This window comes from Xylaria bambusicola (assembly GCF_022495145.1).
Source record: "Xylaria bambusicola strain CBS 139988 unplaced genomic scaffold F5B22scaffold_40, whole genome shotgun sequence".
Classification (NCBI taxonomy): domain Eukaryota; kingdom Fungi; phylum Ascomycota; class Sordariomycetes; order Xylariales; family Xylariaceae; genus Xylaria; species Xylaria bambusicola.
Window position 1 is genome coordinate 236,859 of NW_025953593.1, and position 22,791 is coordinate 259,649.

General features: G+C 49.1%; 8 protein-coding genes across 8 annotated transcripts; 4 read left to right on the top strand and 4 right to left on the bottom strand.

The window, feature by feature from the left end:
- Positions 1-203: 203 nt before the first annotated feature.
- Positions 204-3,687, bottom strand: F5B22DRAFT_360469 (RabGAP/TBC). Its single transcript, XM_047971068.1, has one exon. It carries the CDS (start codon positions 3,494-3,496, stop codon positions 695-697), a length of 2,802 nt encoding a protein of 933 aa, XP_047828286.1. The 5' UTR covers positions 3,497-3,687; the 3' UTR covers positions 204-694.
- On the bottom strand, positions 3,629-4,880 carry F5B22DRAFT_360430 (uncharacterized protein). Its single transcript, XM_047971066.1, has one exon. It carries the CDS (start codon positions 4,550-4,552, stop codon positions 3,761-3,763), a length of 792 nt encoding a protein of 263 aa, XP_047828287.1. The 5' UTR covers positions 4,553-4,880; the 3' UTR covers positions 3,629-3,760.
- Positions 4,881-9,536: 4,656 nt separating this feature from the next.
- F5B22DRAFT_360568 (uncharacterized protein) lies at positions 9,537-11,158 on the top strand. The gene is made up of 4 exons (XM_047971069.1): positions 9,537-9,580; positions 10,021-10,117; positions 10,340-10,446; positions 10,556-11,158. Exons 2-4 carry the CDS (start codon positions 10,032-10,034, stop codon positions 10,816-10,818), a joined length of 456 nt encoding a protein of 151 aa, XP_047828288.1. The 5' UTR covers positions 9,537-9,580; positions 10,021-10,031; the 3' UTR covers positions 10,819-11,158.
- A 223-nt stretch (positions 11,159-11,381) lies between these two features.
- Positions 11,382-11,907, top strand: F5B22DRAFT_360678 (uncharacterized protein). The gene is made up of 2 exons (XM_047971070.1): positions 11,382-11,575; positions 11,637-11,907. Exons 1-2 carry the CDS (start codon positions 11,489-11,491, stop codon positions 11,808-11,810), a joined length of 261 nt encoding a protein of 86 aa, XP_047828289.1. The 5' UTR covers positions 11,382-11,488; the 3' UTR covers positions 11,811-11,907.
- A 186-nt stretch (positions 11,908-12,093) lies between these two features.
- Positions 12,094-13,700, bottom strand: F5B22DRAFT_649158 (fibronectin; the record flags this gene model as incomplete). Its single annotated transcript, XM_047979131.1, has 5 exons — positions 12,094-12,560; positions 12,645-12,792; positions 12,853-13,253; positions 13,377-13,528; positions 13,552-13,700. The coding sequence occupies 5 exons, from the start codon at positions 13,698-13,700 to the stop codon at positions 12,094-12,096; spliced, it is 1,317 nt and encodes a 438-aa protein (XP_047828290.1).
- A 608-nt stretch (positions 13,701-14,308) lies between these two features.
- On the bottom strand, positions 14,309-16,958 carry F5B22DRAFT_617707 (DEAD-domain-containing protein). The gene is made up of 11 exons (XM_047975636.1): positions 16,611-16,958; positions 16,417-16,552; positions 16,199-16,361; positions 15,873-16,081; positions 15,666-15,793; positions 15,596-15,601; positions 15,346-15,502; positions 15,156-15,242; positions 15,059-15,106; positions 14,929-14,959; positions 14,309-14,878 (listed from the first exon to the last, which is right to left on the bottom strand). The coding sequence occupies exons 1-11, from the start codon at positions 16,782-16,784 to the stop codon at positions 14,575-14,577; spliced, it is 1,443 nt and encodes a 480-aa protein (XP_047828291.1). The 5' UTR covers positions 16,785-16,958; the 3' UTR covers positions 14,309-14,574.
- Positions 16,959-17,310: 352 nt separating this feature from the next.
- F5B22DRAFT_649160 (Brix domain-containing protein) lies at positions 17,311-18,774 on the top strand (the record flags this gene model as incomplete). The annotated part of the gene is made up of 2 exons (XM_047979132.1): positions 17,311-17,748; positions 17,818-18,774. The coding sequence occupies 2 exons, from the start codon at positions 17,311-17,313 to the stop codon at positions 18,772-18,774; spliced, it is 1,395 nt and encodes a 464-aa protein (XP_047828292.1).
- Positions 18,775-19,288: 514 nt separating this feature from the next.
- Positions 19,289-21,147, top strand: F5B22DRAFT_638143 (uncharacterized protein; the record flags this gene model as incomplete). The annotated part of the gene is made up of 4 exons (XM_047977546.1): positions 19,289-19,498; positions 19,554-19,955; positions 20,225-20,885; positions 20,942-21,147. 4 exons carry the CDS (start codon positions 19,289-19,291, stop codon positions 21,145-21,147), a joined length of 1,479 nt encoding a protein of 492 aa, XP_047828293.1.
- Between the last annotated feature and the right edge of the window lie 1,644 nt (positions 21,148-22,791).

Here is a 22,791-nt window from a genome sequence, read left to right on the forward strand (position 1 = left end):
AGGAAAGAGAAAAAACTATCTTGTCTTTATGGCCAATCTATGTACACATACCGATTGATTTGTATTTCATGGCCCCAACGCCTTGCACCGCCCATAATGCAGAATGCTGATATGCTTATGCTAAAACCCTTGCCGCTATTGCCAGGTGCAGTATGCTTTCACGTATACCCTCCGTACATAGTGCGAGAAGTTCCGAAATGCGGTAGTCCCTCTCTATGCATGCCAAACCGCCGAAATATGAAAATAATTGTGGTAGTCCTCCCATTCGTTGTTTCCTTCCATCTATCATGATGGCTCCTCCAAATAGTTAATACAACGCTCTTGACTCAAGGTCGAACCTTGTAGGTCTTATGCATGAAGCAATACATCATGCTCCAACCGTGTCAGAATCTAAGTTTTTTGCGAATCCTTTCTTGCCGCCATGCTTTTTTATGAATATTCGTCATCTCATTACGCGTTATAAAAAAAGAAATCAAGTTGAAAGGAGTGAAGAACAGTAGCCTCTCACTGGGCTGCTGAATGGTAGTATGCGATATTCCGATCGGGACGTCGACTGGACAAGTCCCGGTCGATAAGGGAACACCCGGTGTGACCCATTGATCGTTAAACCCCGTGTTTGCCGCAGGCTTGTACGCTAGATGATGGGCCCAATGGCGAGCGAGAAATGGTGCTGCAAGCCTGGATTGAGATGATCTTAATCCCTGGGTTTCCGTTTGAATAGTGTACCTTTTCTACCCATCTCGGCATCTACCGATGCAATGGATTCGCCCGATGCAAGCTGCTCTTTCTCTGCTTTGACATGTTTTCGTCTTTCCAGACGCTTCTGCTCAATGCTTTCCTGGCTGAGGTGTCCGAATCCATTGCGCCGCTTATAACATGCTTCTATCAGACCATTGACGTCGATAATTTTCCGGGGTATCGTTTGCACAACTTGGAAAATCTCCATCGGATCGCCCACTTTTTTTATTTCGGGCTCACCAAGCTTGAAAATTGTCAGTGCAATACGAAATAACGTCTTGGAGCCTTCGTAAAAGAAAATGTCCCACACACGCAAGGTGCTTTCGATCGGTAATGTTCCAATAAAACAGCTCATGAACCAGGCTGTCATGCAAAGGGTAATGGGGGGGAGGCGGGTCGTCAACTCAACACGATGCCTATGGCGCCGACTTTTGGGCCGTGCAACATCTGTGCCATCTAATTCCCCACCAATCTTCGCCCATACGTTAGGCATCGTATCTCGGATTGACGACATAAGCACGCCCAAGTCAACATTAGCTCCCTCGAGACTCATCTCGTGCGTACCGGGGAGGTACACTCTTGTGATGATATTGAGTAACCAGAATGCTTGCTCTTCCGACTCAACAAATAAAAGTAACAGTCCAGCCAAGAAATTAAGAGATTGGCAATAGCCAATGCGTGGGTTGTAAACAGAGAAAGCATAGAGCACGCGGCGCAAGGAGGAAATAATAGCCGTTTCGCCGGGTGCGGCAGAATTATTTGCTGAACTTGTCACCGTCTGTTGACTATTTCGTGCCGAGGTCTTGTCGTGAATAGGTGCGCTAGGGAATGCTGATGAGCGGAATCTGATATTATCTGGGAAAGTACGATGCAAGTCGCGTTCAATAGCCTCAGCATCCACCTCCTTTACCTCACAATCTAAGAGTTCGCCATACAGTCCAGCGTGCTTAGCCACAATAGCAGGGCCGCCAGCATAATAGAACCAGGCTGCACCTCGCCAGTCCGGGGGAATTCCTTTTCGAATAAACCGCTTGGCCTTGGCGGAGCGTGGAGGGAAACGATTAGGAGAATCCGTCATGAGCCCATTTTCTTTCAAGAAGGCATGCCACTTTTTCCGTCGACGAGCAAGATACTTAGAGTACTCAGTGTCCCATCGATCAAATTCTTCACATGTAATATATTGGTTACTCTTTTTGAAACCATATCTATCACGCTCGTCGTCCCCGGTGGTTGTTAGGTTCGTCTCATGACGGACTGGGGGCGACGGAGTGAAATCCTCGCTAGAACTGGGTTGGACGACATCAAACGTATCAGAACTTTCTTTCTGTGGCATCGTAGGCTCGATTCGCGTAGGCTCATGGTCGGAAATGTTGAAAATAGCAGCTGAATCGCGTACAATGGGACCATCGTCCCTAAAGATAGAAGGTGGTTGAAGCGGTTCCGGAGGGGTGGTGGTGACTTCAGGCGCGGTATCTATCTCTATTGTTCTTTCCTTACTTGCCTCGGATATCGCTGTTGGTGGGGGCGATTCGTTTAGATCATTATCTTCTGGCGCAGAATCATCGTCAAATCCCTTGTCGTAGAGGCCTAGCACATCGTCTACGCTAAGGGTATCATCAACGGTCCCATAAACAGATGTTACAGAGCTGCTCTTAGTCAGCACACTGCTCCTCTCGGTTGTTAGGGTCCCCTGGGCAGTTGAGGCAGTAAGTTGGGATCGGAAACTGGACCTAAGCTCATCGTTAGGGAGCGAGGCCATCCGAGGAATAGCATCACGAGATAAACTAGGACCACTGCTCTCAGCACGACCGTAGGTGCCAGGTAGACGGATTGGCGGGGGTTGCCGAACCCTGCCGCGCGGATCACTCCGATTAAGAGAATCATGTGACGGTCTTAAAGCAACAGAAGCGAATGTAGAAGCAGACTTGTTGGATGAAATGGATGGACCTCGGGATCGAGGCCAAGGGCCAGCAAGTACATTAGTGGGATCATGTTGAGTGGGCTCAGGCTGGGGTTGGGTAGGGGATCGTAGTCGAGGCCCGTCGTGGTATGGTTGCTTAATACTCGGAACACGGGGTCGTGAAAAATTCTCGATGAATACGGGGGTTTCAATGGCCGTCGGCTTAGCGAACAATAGGGGAGGAAATTCGTCTCTCGTCTCAGAAGTCACTGAGTCAATGCTTCGGTGCGGCTCATTCATCGCAGAAGATAATCCGTTGCCAAACTCGAGGGCCACGGGCGAGCTGGGGGCGGATGTCGCTGTTTGGTTATAGAAACCACCAGCAGTCTTAGGAAGTGAATCCCACCGTGGGGAGACAGGTGGCGAGGACACCTGCGAAGACAATGAGGGAATATCTCTCCTGTAGCCTGTATGTGAGCGCGGGTCGCGGGATAAGGCATTCGTGGCATGTGTCGACAACGTTGTAGAGACTGAAGATTGGTAATGGCTCTGCTCATATAGGTTTCCACCAGTGTTCTGTCTGTGAGCTGAGCGAGTAGAAGATGAATAAGAGAAGGAAGGGGAAGGTAAAGTAGGGCTCCTCTCCGGAGTATGTTTCAAGTTCCAATCCCGAGTAACAGAGGCTCCGGCTTCTTTCAAGTTCAAGCTGTGATCTCGCCGAGGAAAGCGAACCGGCCCGCCTTCTGAGGGCAGCATTACACCCGAGCCAGAATCCGTGACATGAGTATCAACGCGCGTGTTAGGATGCTGATTCGCAAGGCTCGAGAGCTCATCATTTACATGCTCAACAACGGCCATTGTCCCCCGAACCAGAAGCTTGGAGCTGAGTTGCTTGTGTCGTATGAATATCACAGGCTATATCCCCTTTCTGACGCGTGCAACACTCGCAAAAACGTAGAAGCCTAATAATGTTGTTTGACCGGCCAACCTCGATATCGTAGTGTGCAAAACCCTCCTTTGAGCAGTGAGTGTGCGGCTGGACTCGGTTTCCAGATGTTTAATCGTCGGGTTACTAGCCACTATGACAATATAGGCCGAAGCGGATGATGTTATCAACAGAGGTCAGGGACCATCCATGCTCTTAACGATAGTCGGATTCGAGGAGACGAGAGCGGGCACGAGATACGGGACCGGATTGAACGTCTGGACAAGGCAGAGGCGAGTCGAAGTGTGTCTCAGCCTAAACGGCTTGAGACAAGAAGTGACGAAAGTACAGGATGGAGTAAGGTGATGGGATCCCGAGGCGAGCTGAGGCATCCAGTCGGTTAGAATACTTTGGACTCGAGGGTGACAAAGGAATGCATAAACGAAGGCCGGTGGGCGGATATATGCAAGTGTAATGCGAGTAAAACGTATGCAAGCGCCCAGGGCACAGTGGAGGATAATGGTGGTGCAAGAACTAGAGGGTTCGAGGTACACAAAGTTGAAAGGATTGTGTAAGAGGTTCCTGGCTACAATCGATGTTGCTGGTACCACTGCAAGATATGTATGGGCCTCTTGAGACACGGGCACACACACGAACGATAGAATGGATTTGTGGCGCGGACCAAAAGAGGGAAAGGAGTGGAAAGAAATGAAGCCACAAACGCACACACCCGATTTCCACCACAGCAGGCCGGTCCTAGCTGTGCCTACACTGGGTAGCAGGTAAGGTGTAGCGTAGGGGTCGGAACAAGAAGAAAATGAAGAGGGAAAAAATGGTGACAGCACCAGAGCAGCCCCGAGGAATGAAGGAGTGTAAGAGTGTAAGCAAGCCGGGACAAATAACAGGGATTGGGAACCAAGAAGCTGGTTTGTGTTGATCAAGTTACAGGTAGAGCATGGGATACCACCAGACCAACGATCACACAGCATGGCGCATACTACTAAGTACAAGATACAACCCTGTCCTGTACTAAGTAACTGCCCTAACCACTTGGATAATTACCAATCTCAATCTCTCTGCCTCTAGCCGGACAGTGAAATGGTAGAATGAATGACCTTGTGCAGTTCGTTGTTTTCGCCTTGGCCCTTTTTTTTTTCATCGTTCATTTTACGCGCACCCACTGTTGGGCCCAAACATACTACCTACTAGTAGATGTATAACGTACTTGCATGTACCTGACTTAATGGGGACCCGACCTACAATGTAGGTATGTACGTAAGTACCTACTTACCTAATGGAACCTGTGCACTTCAGTCCGGTTTTAAGGGCGGCTTTAGTTACAAATTATCAAGAAATCCTTACAGACAACTTTCTATAGCAGGCGGTTAGTTCTTATTAGCTACTTTATACCATACATCATTGTTCATTCAAGGTTCTTACCATTCTTTAGCGAAGGCTGCTCTTATACACTCAAAAATGTTCTATATGAGGAACAAAACGGGCTATACATCATTGGCATACTTTAGTGCAAACAAATGCTCTTCGTAAGGCTATACTATGGAGGTTCTGCAGAAACCTGAAACTTAAACCAGATGATTTATAAGAGCTGGTACTCCTGTTTAGGGATATAGGTAGCACTCACGTGCAATCACAATACTTCCTACAAATAGGTACCATTTCTCATGTGGCTCTATCAAACGATCATGGCTCTATTCTACGCCCTATAAGACGCCATGCTTCAACTCCCTTTGCAAAGTGCTAAAGCATTGCCAAAGTCTTGCGGCACGTTGAAACGTCTGCGTACCTTCGGCGCTTTAGGCCTACCGGCGCACACAATCTTTCACATGTTTCCAACCCAAGGACATCTCAAGCTACACGCGTCGAAGCGTATATTATAGCCTCGGCTTGGCTCGCTGCTCTCATTTTGTACCGCCTCCGCGGCTTCTCGGGCCAGATCTGCTAAGAAGGGCTATAACGTCACGTACTTAGTAGTTGGGCAATTTTCCTTGGCTCCCACAGGTACTATGTCGAGGCTACCTATCACACTATCAAGCACGTTTTCTCGTACCTAAGCATCCCATTAATGTTATGGCCTACGGTACGTAGGTTTCGCTCGCAAATATGCATCAGGCTTGGCACGGTAGAGCAACACCAAGAGTGATGGGCATATACTATGTATGACCTCGACCTCCGTACCTCCACATCGGTAAAGATCAGTATGAAGTGAATGACGTTCCAACTCGAGGTGTTGAAGATTTGCGCTTGTTTCTTATTTAAATTTAAAGGCCCAACCCATCTGCTGCCTCCTTTGTCTCTCCAGCCAAGATGGTCAAACCTTGATAAAAAGTTGACTGGGAGGAGGCTAGCAAATCTTTATCCTAGATGCTTGCTACTGAGCAGCCTATGATATGCATTTTGGTAGTGGTGTATGTGTGTATGTGAGATATAGTCCAGGGATATACCGAGCCTCGAATGGGGCAGTCATTTACATACCCTGTATACTTACCAACCTAGTAGTATGCCTATTATTCCAAACAGCTCGTCTACCTTATGTGTAGAGTGTACCTAGGTGCCATGGTTTCTCTGTAGGTTTCTTTACCTCAACATAAGGTATGCACGCATACAGCAGCACTGATAGATGGCACAAATTAGCACCTTCAATTACTACGACGCTACCTAGGTACATGAGGTCGGCGATAATATCAATCAAACTTACTTACTGCCCTAGCAATCGCAAGCAATGGGTCAATTTGGGCTTCCAAAAGACAGCATGGTGTACAAACAGCTAGCCAGGCATTGTGGTGTCTATGCCACTAGATGTAGACTACTGAGAAGCTAGAATCCCTCGTCAAGTTCCGGCGAGGTGGTTGCGGGCCACAGTCGACAGGATTCTGGCCCTTTTCTTGGCGACACAGCTCAGGTATCAACCTGTCTTGATTGGCCAATTCAGGTTGGTGTTACACCGAAGAGGAAAAGAACCAGACAGGAAGCTTTGTTCACTCAAATGAAGGAGTCAAGGCAAGGTAGGCTGGCACCCTGTCCGCCATGGCAGTAAATCCCCAGTGAATATCTATTGATATGACGCGCTTCGTCAGGCACCCCGGATATTGAGACAGAATGTCTCTTGCCCTTGCATATGCTGTGCACCGTCCGACGTCATTGCCCTACCTACTTAGGTAGTCTACCTTGCTGGTTTCTTCCTGCGAGTTTGCGCTATGGCGAGCTCGGAGAGAGCATCAATCATTTTTGTGTTACAATACAGGTGGAGGAATCATCCTAGCTACCTACATAGAGATGTATACAAAGTACTAACCTACTGACTACGGGGTAAGTTGATGCCCTACTAAAATCAATCTTCCTAAATTCGAATATGCCTACGGTACTTACATGCAGGTCTCTCTCCACCTGGGTGGTTCATTGCTGCGTGTAAGCATGCGTGCTATCATACTCTTGCAAACAACCTAGGTAGGTATGTGAACTTACAACATGAATTCTTACCTAGGCAGATGACAATATTTACCTTCTCCTCATACAAACAAACATAGGCACTGACTGGCTGTAGAGGCATACCTACCTAGGTAGTCAGCTGTAGGAATACACATACCTAGCGCACGAGAACATGTAATATGTTGCCAATTTACAATACCTACCTGTGGGCTATCCAAGACATACCTACGCGGATAGTGTGAAGTGATATGTCACTGTGTCTAGTATACAGTACTTTGTCGCGGCGCGAAATTGTGACGGATGCTACCCCAGTGAAGGTAGTAGGTACAACTCTAGCCTACCTACCTAAGTCCATACATAGTATGTATACCTACATCCATTAAGTACCATTCCAAATCTACCTATGTAGGTACCTAGGTAGTGAAATTTTACTTGTTGTCGGTGGTAATTTCCCAGCATCCGGAGAGGGAGAGGGATGCGTCTCTTTTCTCGGGACTAGCTAGATGGAAGTCTTCAGCCATTCTGCCTCACTTACCTCTCGCCTCCACTCCAAGAGACCGCGAGTGCTAGCCATATTTTCTTTGCTTCTCCGGCAGTTATGTGGTCTGGTCATTGACCGGCCCGAAAGCTAGAGCCGGTTCCAGGTCAAGTTCAACCCAAGAGACAATTCTGCGCAATTGTCTCGGCTACAAACTACCAGTCGCCGCAACTAATAAGACATTCATGTTGGCCGTTTCTGCCAACGTACTATCCCATGTAGGAGGTATTTGACAATCAAATGCCCGCCGACTCGCCGTTCAAATGTCGATAAAATCAGCCGATGTCGCTGGCTTGGAGTTGACCACGACTCAATTAACCCGGAAGAGGAGATGGAAATAACCTTCCCATTCGTTCACCTGGTAGCACAGAATGCTTAGATATCCTTCCAGCGATTGATTATCGCGTCGCTTCGTGTCCGTCGAATCCGTTTTATTATTTAGATACCTGACTAATAGGTATCATACCAACTGTAGTTATAGCATGGTCCATGCAGCAGCAAACTCGAACACAGCAGGGTCAATTCTACCGTCCGCTATGGCATTGTTCTTGTTGATCTACCTACTACCTTACCTGAAGACAAGAGGGTTGCTACAATCCATCCACCCCTAAAAAAAATCTAGTCTCATATTAACAGAACAGTCCCCAACCTCATCTTCGATAGTCCTGTTTCAGACAACAGTAGACCTTGCAGACCCGGGCAAGGGGACAGTTTAGCTGTTGCGGTTTTGCAGACTGTCAGCATGGGCCGCATTCTGCCTATTGTTTTTATTCTATTTCCCCCCATTGTTAGTTGACTGCTCTGGCAAGTACTTACTAGCTTGCCACAGCCATATATGTTAACATAATGATACACCGAGCATAACAACTCTACTGGATGCCTACCCGATCATATTGATAGGATCGAGCTTCATATTAGGCTCTACGCAATAGGCAATCACAAGACGAAGAAAGAAGGATGCCGCGGCGGGACAATGCGTCCAAGAAGCGTACAAAGTTCGGACGTCCTCGACAAGGGGTCAGTGTACTGCCGTGTGTGAGTAAGCTTGGAAGCAACCCAGCTCTCAGGACCAGGACTTGGAAGAGGACCGAGCTCTCCCGTGGAGAGAAGAGAACGAAGACACAGAGACCACAGGCAGGGGTGCGGCTGGACACTCACTCACCTCACTGGAGATGGACAGAGGCGAGAGGCAGCGAGGCAGCAGTGCAGCACAGTAGACACACAGTGATTCTGATTAATATATACGGTGCTACACGAATCTTCTCCCGACCAACCATTTCCACCATTCGACCATTCCACTCACGCTCGAGGCCCTCTTCATGCTTAGACTGGAGCTTCCCCTCTATCCCCTATGCTTCTTTCGAGTTACCAAGACCAGCCGGCTCCGATCGTAGCAACCTTCGCTCTGCACCTCTGCACCTCTGCTAGCTCGCTAGCTACCTTGCTACCCTATGGAGGTAGGTAGTGGAACTTGGATACATGCAGACTCCTTACTTAGGCTACTGTAGGTGCTTGGTCCACCCATCGTCCATCATCCCCCGTCGCCCGTTCCCTCATCCACATGTAGGGCAGGATGGAGATGTAGGTAATGCGAGGTACCGCGCCATTGCTTGCAGCGCCCGGAGTGACGTCCAGTACATCAGACCTACTTACATATACATCATGGCTTATGGGCTTCGGTATTCTTGGGGCCTGGTATCCCGCTACAACAACCGTCGAGCTTTCAACTACTAGGTAGATAGGTAGTGTACCTAGCCAGGTAGATTTGCGGGTCGGAATGACGCCTACTCACTTACACGCAGCGCAGTGCGCACTCCCACCTGCCCACACACTCACTCCCTCGACTCCCTCCCGCCGACCTACCTACTCCTCGTCCTCCTCTTCCGCCTCCCCCCCCAAGCTTTCTACGACGTTCACCCCGGGGCTGCTCCAGCCTTCTCTCTACCCTCCCTCTCTCTCCTCCTCTACGAGGTAGGGCCCCACGGCGTAGCCGGGTGAACGTTACTGGGCGGTAGGTCTCATAGACGTCAGGGTAGGTAATAAGCAATTGCGCCAGATAGGCAAAGCCAGAGCCAAAGCCAAAAAGCAAGCTGTAGAGCTCTACTCTAAGCTCCAGTCCCTCGTCCACTCACCCTTCCACCCTTTTGCTTGACCTCACCCCCCGCTCCCATTCTCCTTTCTTTCTTTCTTCCCTCCTCCTTGCTCTCAGTTCCTGAGTGTGCCAGGCCCCCAGCCCCAGCTTGACCTGTCCAGCTTACCTCCCCCACTGTCCCCTACTCCCCCCCCCCCAGCAGCCTTCCTCCGGCGCGACAGCTAAACAGCCCCCCTACCTCCCCAGCTCCCGCCCATCCTCTCTTCCCTCCGTCCATCTTTTCTTTCCATACTGCATTTCCTAGTCCCAATTGCGTCCACCCTTCACTTCTCTTACCTAGTCACCCGAATCCCACCAGCTTGACATCCCTTATCTCGAAGATTACGCCAAAATGAGTGCTCGTAAGAGGAAGCAGGAGGAAGAGGACGAGGAGCTCGTTGCGCTCCCAAGTGATGAAAGCGAGGAAGAAGAGGAGTAGTAAGTTCTCGTAGTCTCCTCAACCTTCTCCGACTATCGTGCGACCTTTGGCTCGACCAGGGTCAGATAATTCCATCGTACTGCGCACCAGAACGCTGTATATGCGCCGGCGAAGTCATATCCACGGGAGAGCTAGCGCTTTGTAACCACGTGTTCTTAGGCTTTCTTGTGAAGCCTATAGCAATGGCAATGAGCGTTTTGACTAATAGGCTTCTTAATTAGCGTGTCTGACGGAGAGGAGGAAGAGGACGATGATGATGACGACGCGGAAGAGGAGGACGAAGAGTACGACGAAGAAGGCGAGCCAGAAGTGAAGAACGGAGTACAGCGTAAGTCAATGCAGTCCTTCTGCTTCTCCCTTGCAGTGGTATCCTAGCGCAGCGTTCTTCTGCAATGCTGGTGGTATTATATCTGACTAACACTCCGTCATCCCTGTAGCCGACGCTCCCCCAAAGAAGAAGCAGAAGACGGCAAGCGCCCCTGCTGTCGACGATGGCGAAGAGGAAGAGGAGTTGGACGACGAAGAAGTTGAAGCAGCGATCGGCGAGGAGGATGAGGAAGAAGATGGTGATCAGGAAGAGGAAGAAGACGATGATGCCGATGAGCCAAGCTCGAAGGCCAAAGTCGGTGTTGACGTCCCCGCCAGCGGTAAGACTTCTGTCGCAGCAGCCGCTACCGGCGGCGATGATGAGGAAGACTGATGTGATCATCTGACACGTTATCGTCCTCTGTTATGCCTCGGTTGTCACTATGACCACCATCTCCATCTCTTCCCATATGACTCCTTATTGTTGGTTCTCATTCCCATCTAGTTGGTAGATCATTTGTCTTTCTACGGATCATGTTGTGCTAGGATCAGCGGAATAGATGAATATCTTCGAAAACCACGTAGCTCCAGCGACCAGCGAACTTTTTGCAGGTGTTGTATACCGTCTAATCACTAGACCCCTGTACATCTAATACATAGACAACACGAGGTAACTCAATCGTGCAATTGAGTGACATGTAAAGCACCTTCGAAACGGCGTATTATAACAAGCCGAATGCAGGCCTCCGAGCGTCGTGCGATGACAGCCAGCATCGGCGTGGAAAGCAATTTGGGAAGAAAAGACGCAAAAAAGGTAAGGCAGGGTAGAAGATTCTGCTTGATTGCCCATATCTGGAACAAAGACTGAGCTTTCACTAATAAACCCCACAAACCCCACGCCTCTTGCAACCTCTCTGGTTGACAAGTGTTAGAGCAGTTCCGGTTGGCTAGCTAGCCCTCTCTCACTTCGGCCACAATCCCACGATTGCGGCCCAACAAAACTTTCCAGCATCTCGGTTTGGCATCTTATCGCGGCCTTTTCGGCTGTTCAGGCTTGTGTTTGCATGCGTTATCTTTGGGTAGCTTGTGCCTTCTTCTGTGCCGGGTTAGAGTCGCTGAGTTTACTCCCTTTTGAAATATGTGGCTTAAAGGTGTGTCGGTGTAGTATTCGACGCTTACGGCCGCGTTGTCGCTGTTCTCAACTTTTGACAGAGGTGGCATTGGACAATAGAGAAATGCGGCACGAAGCGGATGGACGTCCCTCCGTCTGACTTATATTCGAGGCAGCTGCGTGCCTCTTCACCTTCGAGCATGCCTACTATCCATAATCCGCCCATATCGGGATATTTGTGTAGATTGACGAAATATGTATATATCTGTGTCTAGGAGGTAGGACAGCCGCATTGGTTCATTACCCATAGGCGAGCTATATTGCTTGCCCTGAATGCGAATATATTACTAGGGTTCCTTTCGCGTTTTCACTCTTGATTGATAGGACTTCCTAGGGTCTGTCTGATCGTTGAGGGATCATCAGTAGCGCAGCGTACTTTCCATATAGTGTACACGATAAAAGAAAAGCATGCTAGAAGTAGTCCGCATTGGCCGAGAGGCACTGTTCATGCTACCTTTACCGATTTTTCTGTCCTGTCCAACTCATACTCACCGAAAGCTACGAAGACGGCACCAGCGAGTTCACGTATACCTCGATATTGGCGTACCCAGAGCTACTGATCCTCATAGCATCGCTCGCATCCCGAGGGTTCAATCCATTAGCCTGTTCCCACGCGTCCGGGATCCCGTCGCCGTCCGAGTCGATCGGCTTCGTGCCCCCGGCGATGTATCCTGGGCCGTACATGGGACTCGCCCTCTCGTCGCTAATGAGCTGGCCTTTTCTCCCCCAGCTCTGCACCTCGGCCACGAGGATCTTGTCTATGGCGTCACGCGCCGGAAACGTGGTCCCGACGTTGGCGAGCACGTATGTCACGGCCTCCTGGGGGCTGCGCAGCTTCGTCGGGCCGGGGTAGGTGTACTTGGTCTTCACGACGTCCATGTCGCCGTAACACATCTTCTGGGCGCAGAGAGCCGTGCCGTCGAGGACGCCATTGCGGTTGGAGTCGTGGAAATTGTTGGAAACGTCTAAGAGAAGAAGGTAAGTTAGTGAATGTCAGATTCCATCTGAATAGCGTTGTAGACATCTCGGAGCGTTGTGGAGACACTGACATCCGTGGAAATTGGCGTTGCCTCGTGTGAAGGCCGCTACACTTGATGTAGGGCCTGAGATGAAGTAATTGTTGATGATATTTGCGTAACTTGGGCCGGCAGAATCACCGGCTATGTAGCCGCCGCCACCTCCCCAGTTGTACACAACCTAGTAAACAAGGTTAGAAATAGGCAGGCTATCAGATGGTCAATCCGGGGCGAATCTTACGTTATTCTGGAAATCGTTTACCCCTTTTACCTTCGGATTGCGCGTCTTGTTATCAATGTACAGGTTCCTAAAGAGACTCACGCCGCCATCGGTCTGTATTAGTCCACCACAGCTATGCGTGTCTAGTCCCTGACCAATGATTGAGTCCTGGATCGTCACATTTGTAACCTTCCCATTGATTGAGAAGGTCTCATCCCGGCCCCAAGTCACGGAGACGTGGTCGAAAATCATGTTCTGGCCATCGGCGATGGTTATGCCGTCTTTGCCCGAGTCACCCGACCTGCCCATGCGGAAACGGATATAGCGTACGATTTCTTCGTTCGCATTCGACCATGAAAGCCCATTTCCGTAAATCGTTATCCCTTGCCCTGGGGCCGTTTGTCCCGCGATGTAGATGTTCTCTTCAAGAAATGTCAAAACACATTATCATGGCAAAATATTGGCGATACTGAGAATATGTCGTATATAAAATCCGTCTGAGACGTTCGTTGCAGGTGAGATTGAACAGTTAGGAAGGGGCTTACTGGAGACAACCACCCGATCAGTGATGTTGATTGTGCCGCCTACATCGAAGACCACGATGCGATTAGCCTTAGAGACTGCATCTCGAAACGACCCGGAGCCCTGATCGCTGGATGTTCGGACCTTGTCAACTGTTGCACTCTGAGCTACACGCCTAAGGCGATTAATCCAACGTACTTAAGATTTGTAACGTGATATACACTGCCAGTCCTTCCACCAGCGGAATTCCGGCCGAAGCCTTCGGCGCCGGGAAATGCAAGTAGTCCAGAGACCCGAGAAACAAGAGCCAGCAGTAAAACTGCTGAGAGATGCTGTAGCCAACCCATTTACAAAGAGTATTTATCTACCACTTATAAGATAGAGCATGTGTGACATCACCAAAAGAGAAAGTGTCTACTATTGCGAACTCTCAAGTGTATTTATTATATGGGTAAGGGCATGAAGTCCTAAGTCAACCTGTCTCCATAATCCCGGTTTGACTGTTGATGTTCAGTGAATGCTAATCGCTGCTTGATGGAAAAACTGGCAAGCATAGATAGTTCACACTATTACCGGCAGGGGGGCCGAGTATGTTTGGGGAGACATGGAGGGTGGCATTCCGAACAGAGCCAAACGGAGTATTTTACCCCAGAGTATCCTTGTGATCTGTCGACATGGTTCATTGCTCTCGCCTGTTGGCGCCCTTACTCGTTCTAATTAGGTGTCATACATCTGAGACATCTATGGGACAGTGGTACTAATAGGTAGCACTCAACATACTTTTGGGCAAGTGTCTCTTCCAGCTTGCATCACGATGTTCCGCAAACATACATGCATCCTAAGGGGCTACGTGGCTAGGAACCCCTAGGTAGTATTGCAACAAACCCGTCCACCAAATGAGGACTCCTGTATACAGGTTTTATCAACTAAAGATGGAGATTGTGCAATAGGATAACTATTAGATAACGGCCTGTCTTAGGAGTTGTTGTCTAAACAGCACATACTACGTGCCCGTCTGAGCACACAGAGGATACAGCCTGGTCGAAGTTTACATTTTCAATAAAATTTAGTTTAGTATTAAGTGGTCAAATGCCAGATCTCTTCCGTCCAATCTAGCTATTTAAACCATAGCCATGCCACTTTTATCCGTAACACTTCCTTTGCACGAGCCTATTTTTCTCGATATGTGTCTCGTTTGCAATGCATCCATAATACAAGGTCTTAGCCTTCTTCAGCGTCCATGTTGTCACGACGTCTCTTCATAGCGCTTTGGCCGGCCTTACGACCGCTCAGGACAGACCCTTTGTTTCCCCGGTCATCCATCAGATTCTTCATCTCGTTTCGAGAGTGCCTTTGCGCTTCTTCGACCCGTTCGCGGTAAACCATAACTTCTTCTCGAGGTGCAGGGTATTCTGGTAACTTTTTGCCCAAGGCAGCCTCGATACGAGCATAGATCTCAAGATCATATTGCGTACACATCGAAATGGAGCTTCCACTCCGTCCAGCACGCGCCGTACGGCCAACTCTGATTTCGTTAGTCAATAAGGAATGCATAAAGTTGAATAAAGTCTTTACCTGTGGATATAAGTTTTACTATCGCCAGGGACTGTGAGGTATCATGTTAATTACATCTCTCACATTTGGTCGAAGCTACAAGGGCACGCAGAATTATGCTTCGGACGCCACAAGAAGGGAAACTACTAACGGTCATAATTCAAAACCACTTGCACACCAGAGATATCAAGTCCTCTTGCTGTTTATCGTTAGAATGGCTAATATAATGGTGGGATTGGGTTTCGTACCTGCGACATCTGTTGCAACCATGATATCTCTTGCACCACTTTTGAATTTGTTCAACGCCCCCAGACGGGCCGATTGATTTAGTTGTCCTATTTTGGGGTCAGTATAAGAGGCCGAATGTGTTCTTTGCTAGAACAAAAGTTTGATGAAATTTGGGATATTGAAACCGCAAAAAGAGAACAGTTCATGTACCGTGAAGAGGGATGCCCTTGAACCCAAGGTGTCTAATCATAATGGAGATTCTTTGGGCGTCGAAGACAGTTCTGGTGAAAACTAAAATCGTACGCCCTGCAAACTCGGACAGCAAGTATATCAGATAGACATCTTTAAACGCCTGGGGTATGAATAGCTTCAGAAAGTGAATGTTAGTCGTTTTTGTGCCAGTATAAGAAAGCCAATAGCCAGTCATATCTTCTAGGTTGTAATATCACACAAAACTTACGTAGTACTAAACGGAAGTTAGCAGATCAGCATCCAAATCCAAAATATGGGCCAGCTGGGGATTAACATACTTGCTTTAATGTTGATACAGTCTGGTATCTACTGGATGACACCTGAACGCGGACAGGGTCTCGTAGAGAGGCTCTTTGTAATGATTCTACCTTTGAGCTTATCGTTGCAGAGAAGAGGAAAGTTCGTCCTAATTAGGTCATAGGTCAGCGATCCTAGCATACCCTATCACTTGCCTATAGGTGATGCTGAAACTTTGTAATACGTACTCTCCCTTGGTAAAAACTTGAGCAATTTGTCTATGACTGGTCCGAAGTCCATATCAAGTAACTTGTCACCTTCGTCTATTACGAGGTATTTAAGAGAATTTAGTTTAAAACCTTTGGTCTTTTCAAGATGATCGAGGAGTCTTCCTGGCGTAGCGACTACGATGTGAGGGCGTTTGGACAATGCCACCGCCTGTTGAACCATGTCGAGACTAATAAACAAGGAATTAGCAAAATACCCCTTGAGAAAACGCCCTCGAAGGGCTTCACAGCCCATACACCGTACGACTTTCTAATCACGGAATCGGAACTAGTCCGTCACAACTTACCCTCCAACAATGGTACAGCTTCGGACAGAGATTGTGGCGCCAAGAGCATCAACCTGCTGACCAATCTGCTGTGCCAATTCACGGGTGGGCGCTAAAATCAAGGCGTATAGGGGTGAAGGCCGCTCAAGAAGCGACTGCAATATGGGGAGTACAAAGGCGGCCGCTGTCAAGCAAAAGTCAGTGACCATGGAGGACTGAGGAAACCTAAAACACCGTACTCTTTCCAGAGCCTGTCTCGGCTAGGCCTATGATATCTCGGCCAGAGAGGGCTTCGGGGATGGCCTTCGCTTGGATAGGGGTAGGATGTGTATAATTCAACGAAGCACAAGCATCGCATAAGCTGTCGATAAGACCCTGATCCACCGAATGAATTAGTTGATGGACGACTGCAGAAGTGGGCATAACATCGTACCAATTCCTTGAATGTCTTTTTGGGGGCTTCAGGTTCACCGGCGGCCGGGCTCTCATCCACTAGCGTAGCAGACTCGGTAGGCGAAGAGGATGTCCCAGCCTGAGAGTTATCATCGTGATCGTTCTGGAGGGTCTCGGATCGAGACACCTTTCGTTTCTTTACCGACGGTGCCATAGGAGACAAAACGTGAGATATGTCAGTTTCTATAATGTGCAGATTGTATGCAATTCGATTGGTAGCGTTTAGTGAGGGCGTCGGGCGCTTTGTGCAAAGGTAGGTAGTCGATAACCAATACCTTAAGTGACGATGTCGCAAAGGTAAGCGCAACAAAATGTTGGATAAGATAAGGTTGGGCTACAGTAGATAAGATTTTTAAGTGGACATGCACTAAAGGACTCGGTATATTCACATGAAAATCGACTAAAGCCTGCTGAATGTGCTTGGCAGGTCGTCCTAGGCCCTGTCCGCACCGAACTAGCGTACCGCTAGAGCGGATCCCACAGCGGGGCTATCAGTCTATCTTATCATTATCTGGTCCATGTTTTTTTCCAGAGTACCTTCCCAACTACCTAGGTTAGGAAGAAGTCGCAGGGAGAGCTCTAAAAACCTGCTCTGCTACTATTAGGAACAGACGCAAATCGTCTTTGCGAACTCACCCTGTTTATTGTCCAAGCGCGATTTGAGGCGCACCAATTCAGCAATGGCGAAACAACGTACGAAAAAGCGCACACATGTCGGCGCCGCAAACCCCAAACACCAGGCACCGCCGACTGGCCGTTCTGCGGCCTCAGACCCCAAGAGCATGGTCATTCGCATTGGCGCTGGCGAGGTCGGTTCTAGTGTCAGCCAGTTGGCCAAAGATGTTCGTCAAGTCATGGAACCGGGTACCGCTAGCCGCCTGAAAGAGCGCCGTGCAAATCGGTTGCGAGACTATGTCACTATGACCGGGCCATTAGGTGTCACTCACCTCCTACTATTCTCGCGATCCGAGTCTGGCAACACAAACTTGCGAGTCGCTACCACCCCGAGAGGCCCAACACTGCATTTCCGAGTTGAAAAATATTCTCTGTGCAAAGACGTGCGTCGTGCCCAGAGACATCCGAGAGGTGGTGGCAAGGAATACACCACACCCCCATTGGTATGATAGTATAATGCCCACTTGCTTCCATCCATACCGGTCGCTAACCTACCAATTGCTTTGCTGTAGCTCATAATGAATAACATCTCTACTCCCAACTCAGACACTCACACCCCTGTTCCTAAACACTTAGAAACCCTTACGACTACCATTTTCCAGTCGATGTTCCCACGTATAAACCCACAAACGACTCCTCTTAAGTCAATACGGCGCGTGCTTCTAATAAATAGAGAACCGGCCACCGACAAGAACGATGGGTCGTTTGTCCTAAACTTCCGACACTATGCTATAACTACCAAAGCTGCTGGCATCTCTAGGCCACTTCGGAGGCTTAATGCTGCCGAGAAAATTCTTAACGGGAAAAATGGCCGGAAAGGAGGTGTGCCGAATCTCGGAAAGCTTGAGGATATTGCCGATTTCATGATTGGTGGTGAGAACGGAGAAGGATACATGACAGATGCCACCAGCGGAAGCGAAATGGACACCGATGCTGAGGTTGAAGTTTTGGAAGATGCACCTCGGAAAGTCTCTACTAAGGCTCGTGCCGCTCGTGAAAATGGAGACGATCACGCCGAAGACGATGAAAGGGTAGAGCGACGCAAAGTCAAACTGGTTGAACTCGGACCGCGCATGAAGTTACGAATGACAAAGGTTGAAGAAGGCATGTGCTCAGGAAAAGTTATGTGGCACGAGCACATTCACAAATCTAGACAAGAGGTGCAAGAACTAGATAAGCGATGGGAGACTAGGGCAAAAGAAAAGGAAGCCAGGAGAAAGGAGCAAAAGGCTAATGTGGAGAAGAAGCGGAAAGAACGCGCAGCCAGCGGGGCGAAAGGCGGTGCAAAGGGCGACGGGGATGAAGATGATGATGAGTTCAATGGTAATAACAGCGATCTCTTCGATGAGATGATGGAAGAGGATGAAATTGACAGTGAAGGACTGGCTGGCGATGGCGAAGAGGCATTGAATGAGGACATGGATGAAGACGAGTGGGAAGATGAAAGGGATGAGATTGCTGGTTCGTAAACGAATATACCCATACCAGCGATATCCAACTTGCTTCTCAAGTGCATCTAACCGATGATATCATGATATCCCCGAGGAGAAGACAACCGTGAGAAAAATAGTATGCTAGTCAATAAGCCTTTTCTTTCCAGGGAACGGATCGTATAGCGGGTAATCAAACGCTAACTATCCATCCCTTCGCTCGATTCCGCAATGGACATTCTATCACGAACAGGCTACCTATGAAGCTTCTAGGGAACCTATCTGAGACGACAAGGAATGCAACTAAGCCATAGACCGTGTATACGTCAAATTAAAAAGAGACATCTGTACCATGCTCATGGAATGGCGAAATAAGTACTACCATTGAGGAAACAATATGTTATGCAGCAAAGGAATGTCAAACCCATCTGGTCTCAAAACAGCCATTGCGCAACATCAGACGAACTCTTCTGTCAATCGCGATGCCACGCTCCTTTCCGACCTGTATGTATCGATTGCGCTGCGCAAACAAATTGCTCATAGCGGGATCAACATGGGCCTCGACATATACTGGATCGGACTCCTCGTCCTCGTCCCCGTCGTCGCCGTTGTCGCGGGCCACGAGACGATCTTGTCCTCGCTGCGCGGAACAGCGGCGGCTCCCGAGAAGCGCGAGACGGACCCCCTCGGGGACGAGGCGAGGGAGTTCCGGCGGACCTTCCTGCGCGTCTACCTCCTTGTCATCGGGTCTGAATGGCTCCAGGTAAGGCGATCGATCCCTATCACACAGAGGAAAGCTTCATGCTCACAAACCCTAGAACCCGTTCATGTACTCCCTCTTCCGCACCGAGAAGACGCTCGACGAGGCCACGGTCGCGGCACTGTATAGCAGCACCTACGTCGCGGCGGCCGTGTCGGCGCTTTTCACGGGCTATCTGACTGATCGCTTCGGGCGGCGGAGAGCGTGTCTCGTGTTCTGCGGCATCCATTCCCTGGCCGCCGTGTCCGTGTGCTTCGACCAGCTTCCTATCTTGGTCCTGGGGAGAGTGTTAGGCGGGGTTGCTCTCACGCTGCTGTGGACGGCGTTTGAGAGCTGGCTTGTCGCTGAATATAACGAGCGCGGCTTTGCGCGCAGCTCGTTGTCGTTGAGCTCCTTGTTTGGAAGCATGACTACGTCGAAGTGTATAACGGCTATTTTCGCGGGTGGTGAGTTGTTTGATGTGCCTTCCTTTTACTCTAGTTAGATGATTGTGGGAGTGGAAAAGGCTGTTCTTAGAGGTCAAAGTGCATCTTATACGCTTCCTGCGGTTTTTACTAGATCATTTTGCGCTCAAAATGTGGTAACTAACCTCGTGAGTTGTAGTGTTGGGACATTGTGTCGTTTTGGCCTTGGGGTCTAAGATTCACCCTTTCATTCTGGGTGTGGTAAGTGACTTTCTCGACACCATCGAATATTGCCTCTACATATTGACAAACTGATCAACACTAGGCTTTGGACCTCTGCGCCGCAATACTGATGGTTCAAACTTGGAGCGAAAACTGGGGGGTCGGCTCAACTGTCGGTACACCCACGGACGGCGACGACAAGACCGTTGAAGCGCAAATACAACTACCATTGGCCCAAGCGGCGGGATCGATGTGGGATTTACGAGTGTGGGCTATGAGTTTCGTGACATGCTGTTTTGATGGTACTATATTCCTATTTATGTTTTTCTGGCCAGAGACGCTGCAAGACGCCCATGACAGAGGCCATCCAATTGAGAAAGACGCTATCCCACACGGTGTCATTTTCGCCTCGTTCATGGCCATCATGGTTCTGGGCGCGTTGTCTTACAATCTAGCGGCTACGGACCATAGCGGCGGCCACGAAGGGTCGAGAAGGTATACCCTGACTCCAACACAGCTCCTCATGGGGGCGTTGGTAATCAGTGCCGTCTGCTTCATGGCTGCAGCGTTCGTTCGAGAGGAAGTAGGACTGTTCACCTCCTTTTTGCTGTTGGAAGTCTGTAACGGTATCTACGTGCCTAGCGTGGCGTATCATCGCGGCACAATCGTCACGGACGAGGCGAGGGCCCGTGTGTACAGTCTCATGAACATTCCCTTATTTGTGTTCGTTATCATTGCGCTTCAGACGACAAACGATAATGATGGTGAGTTTGCACGAGAATTATGATCTTACAATACACAAGTACTAATCGGGAAGTAGATAATGGAGGGCGCTGGCAGCCCGTATTTCTCATCTCTGCGGTGCTACTACTTCTTGCAGCGGTAGTCACCTCGCTGTATCTTGATGTTAGAGAAAGAAGTCCAAAGGGATTTGTGGAGATACCTAGTCGGGACTCGGCAGGTGTTGATCTCTTCTCTTCCGTGAACGCGGAATTGGATCCGGCTGTAAGCGAGGATGTTGTCTAGTCATCCTGCAGTGTACACTAGGAAAGCGCCTGGCTCCGACTTTTAGACGAACAATGTTTCTTAGGTCTTGAATCCAGTCTCGATCCTCATGCTGCTTTATCTCCGATTATTGAAAGTAGTGTATGGCGACTACTGCAAAGCTCGCTCGAAAACTTATAGCTCGGGCTGCTTCCTATCACAGGAACACTTATGTTGGGGGAACTGCATGACATCTTCTTTGGCCAACCGACCTACGACATCACCGCTCCTCTCACAGTTGGATGTTCTGAAATATAAAGAAGGTGATAATGTCACGGGCAAGAACCGCCGCCTGTACATATAATGTGTACAGATTGGTATTCATGGCCGCTCTCTGGTCGCCATACTTACAGTACCCAGATTCGCTGACCAACGGCGTTTTCAGCTGAACAGGTACGAATCGTATAAAACGTAGCTTAAGTACATGGGTGATAACATCCTGGATTTCGAGTCTATCTTGGCAGATGCGCGACGCCGTTTTACACGTGGACTTAAACCAGTTCCAGGTCTTTTCATGTCATCCCACCCTTGGCCAAGGCAACGCGGGCCGCGGCTGGTCGTGAAGTAGCTAATGCAATGCCACCCAAGAGATGCAGTGAGCTATCCGTAAGGACTGTAGAGTTTCCCAGGAGACTGGTTGGTTGGGATTAGTACTTAAGGCTTGGTAGCAGTAAGCGTCTCCTCCAACTATTCCGAGCATTTGATACCAATACCTATACATTTGCTCACGGCGGGTCTCAATTGCGCTGCAAGATGATTTGCTAGGCGCATACACCTACTTCAGTATCCCCCTGGCGTAGATAAGCCTTTGGCGGCGTAGAAATACCGTATCCTGGATAGATGACCGTCGGTGCCGAGGTATCACAATTTGCCTAGGCTACACAAGCTGGTATGCCCCCTTACTTGAGTAGTGCTGCATTATAACGAGGAGAATGCCCAGGTCACGGTGTCTCTTCGGTATGAAATTAAGGTTTATCATACAAATGCTAGACTGGCAGCTGATATGATGTTTAGGATTAATTGAACGGTCTGGTCAATTAAGGGTTGTTTAGTGTATCCTTCGTACTGCTTGGCTGACACTTATGGCAAATAAGCACGGAGATGGTACAAATCAGGATAGACTCCTGATAAGGAGGACATCAGTCTCGGGGCGTTGCCCCTCGCTCATTGGCCGTCTTGAACCTCCTCATCTTTGCTGCTCTGGATTTGCTATCTCCATGTACTGTACTCCCGTAGCTGCTTGATACACCTTCGACGAGTACTACTAGTATCTGATGATAGTGTGCTAGCTTTACCGGACTATCGGGACTAGAAGGTTTGATGGTATATGATAGTGCTGAGGTCATTTCCCCAAGGGAGAGAAACCAGATAGTTTTGATCGAAGCACGGGGTATCATTGGCGTGCCAATGGATGTTCTGTCTGAGATCTCTGAAACTCTGGTCTGGTTATTGGATGCCCATGTAAGTACACTACAATTCTAGTCACGAACTAGAGCTGAGTGAAATCGCCAAGGGAATACCTACCTACCTAGCGGATACAGAGTTAGGGCAGGTCCAGCCTTGGCCCTCCTCCTCAGCTGGGGTTAGGACGCGGGGGAGCGAACTGTATGTGAGGCTCTCTGCTCG

Excerpts from the sequence above, each read along its gene's own strand:
- F5B22DRAFT_360469 (XM_047971068.1), bottom strand. The coding sequence starts at position 3,496 with ATGGCCGTTGTTGAGCATGTAAATGATGAGCTCTCGAGCCTTGCGAAT.
- F5B22DRAFT_360568 (XM_047971069.1), top strand. The coding sequence starts at position 10,032 with ATGAGTGCTCGTAAGAGGAAGCAGGAGGAAGAGGACGAGGAGCTCGTT. Across the intron at positions 10,118-10,339 it reads AGCGAGGAAGAAGAGGAGTA|CGTGTCTGACGGAGAGGAGG; the intron begins GTAAGTTCTCGT and ends CTTCTTAATTAG. Across the intron at positions 10,447-10,555 it reads AGTGAAGAACGGAGTACAGC|CCGACGCTCCCCCAAAGAAG; the intron begins GTAAGTCAATGC and ends TCATCCCTGTAG.
- F5B22DRAFT_360678 (XM_047971070.1), top strand. The coding sequence starts at position 11,489 with ATGCGTTATCTTTGGGTAGCTTGTGCCTTCTTCTGTGCCGGGTTAGAG. Across the intron at positions 11,576-11,636 it reads TTGAAATATGTGGCTTAAAG|AGGTGGCATTGGACAATAGA; the intron begins GTGTGTCGGTGT and ends AACTTTTGACAG.
- F5B22DRAFT_617707 (XM_047975636.1), bottom strand. The coding sequence starts at position 16,784 with ATGGCACCGTCGGTAAAGAAACGAAAGGTGTCTCGATCCGAGACCCTC. Across the intron at positions 16,082-16,198 it reads AGCTGTACCATTGTTGGAGG|TCTCGACATGGTTCAACAGG; the intron begins GTAAGTTGTGAC and ends CTTGTTTATTAG. Across the intron at positions 14,960-15,058 it reads AGTGGTTTTGAATTATGACC|TCCCTGGCGATAGTAAAACT; the intron begins GTTAGTAGTTTC and ends GATACCTCACAG.
- F5B22DRAFT_360430 (XM_047971066.1), bottom strand. The coding sequence starts at position 4,552 with ATGCTGTGTGATCGTTGGTCTGGTGGTATCCCATGCTCTACCTGTAAC.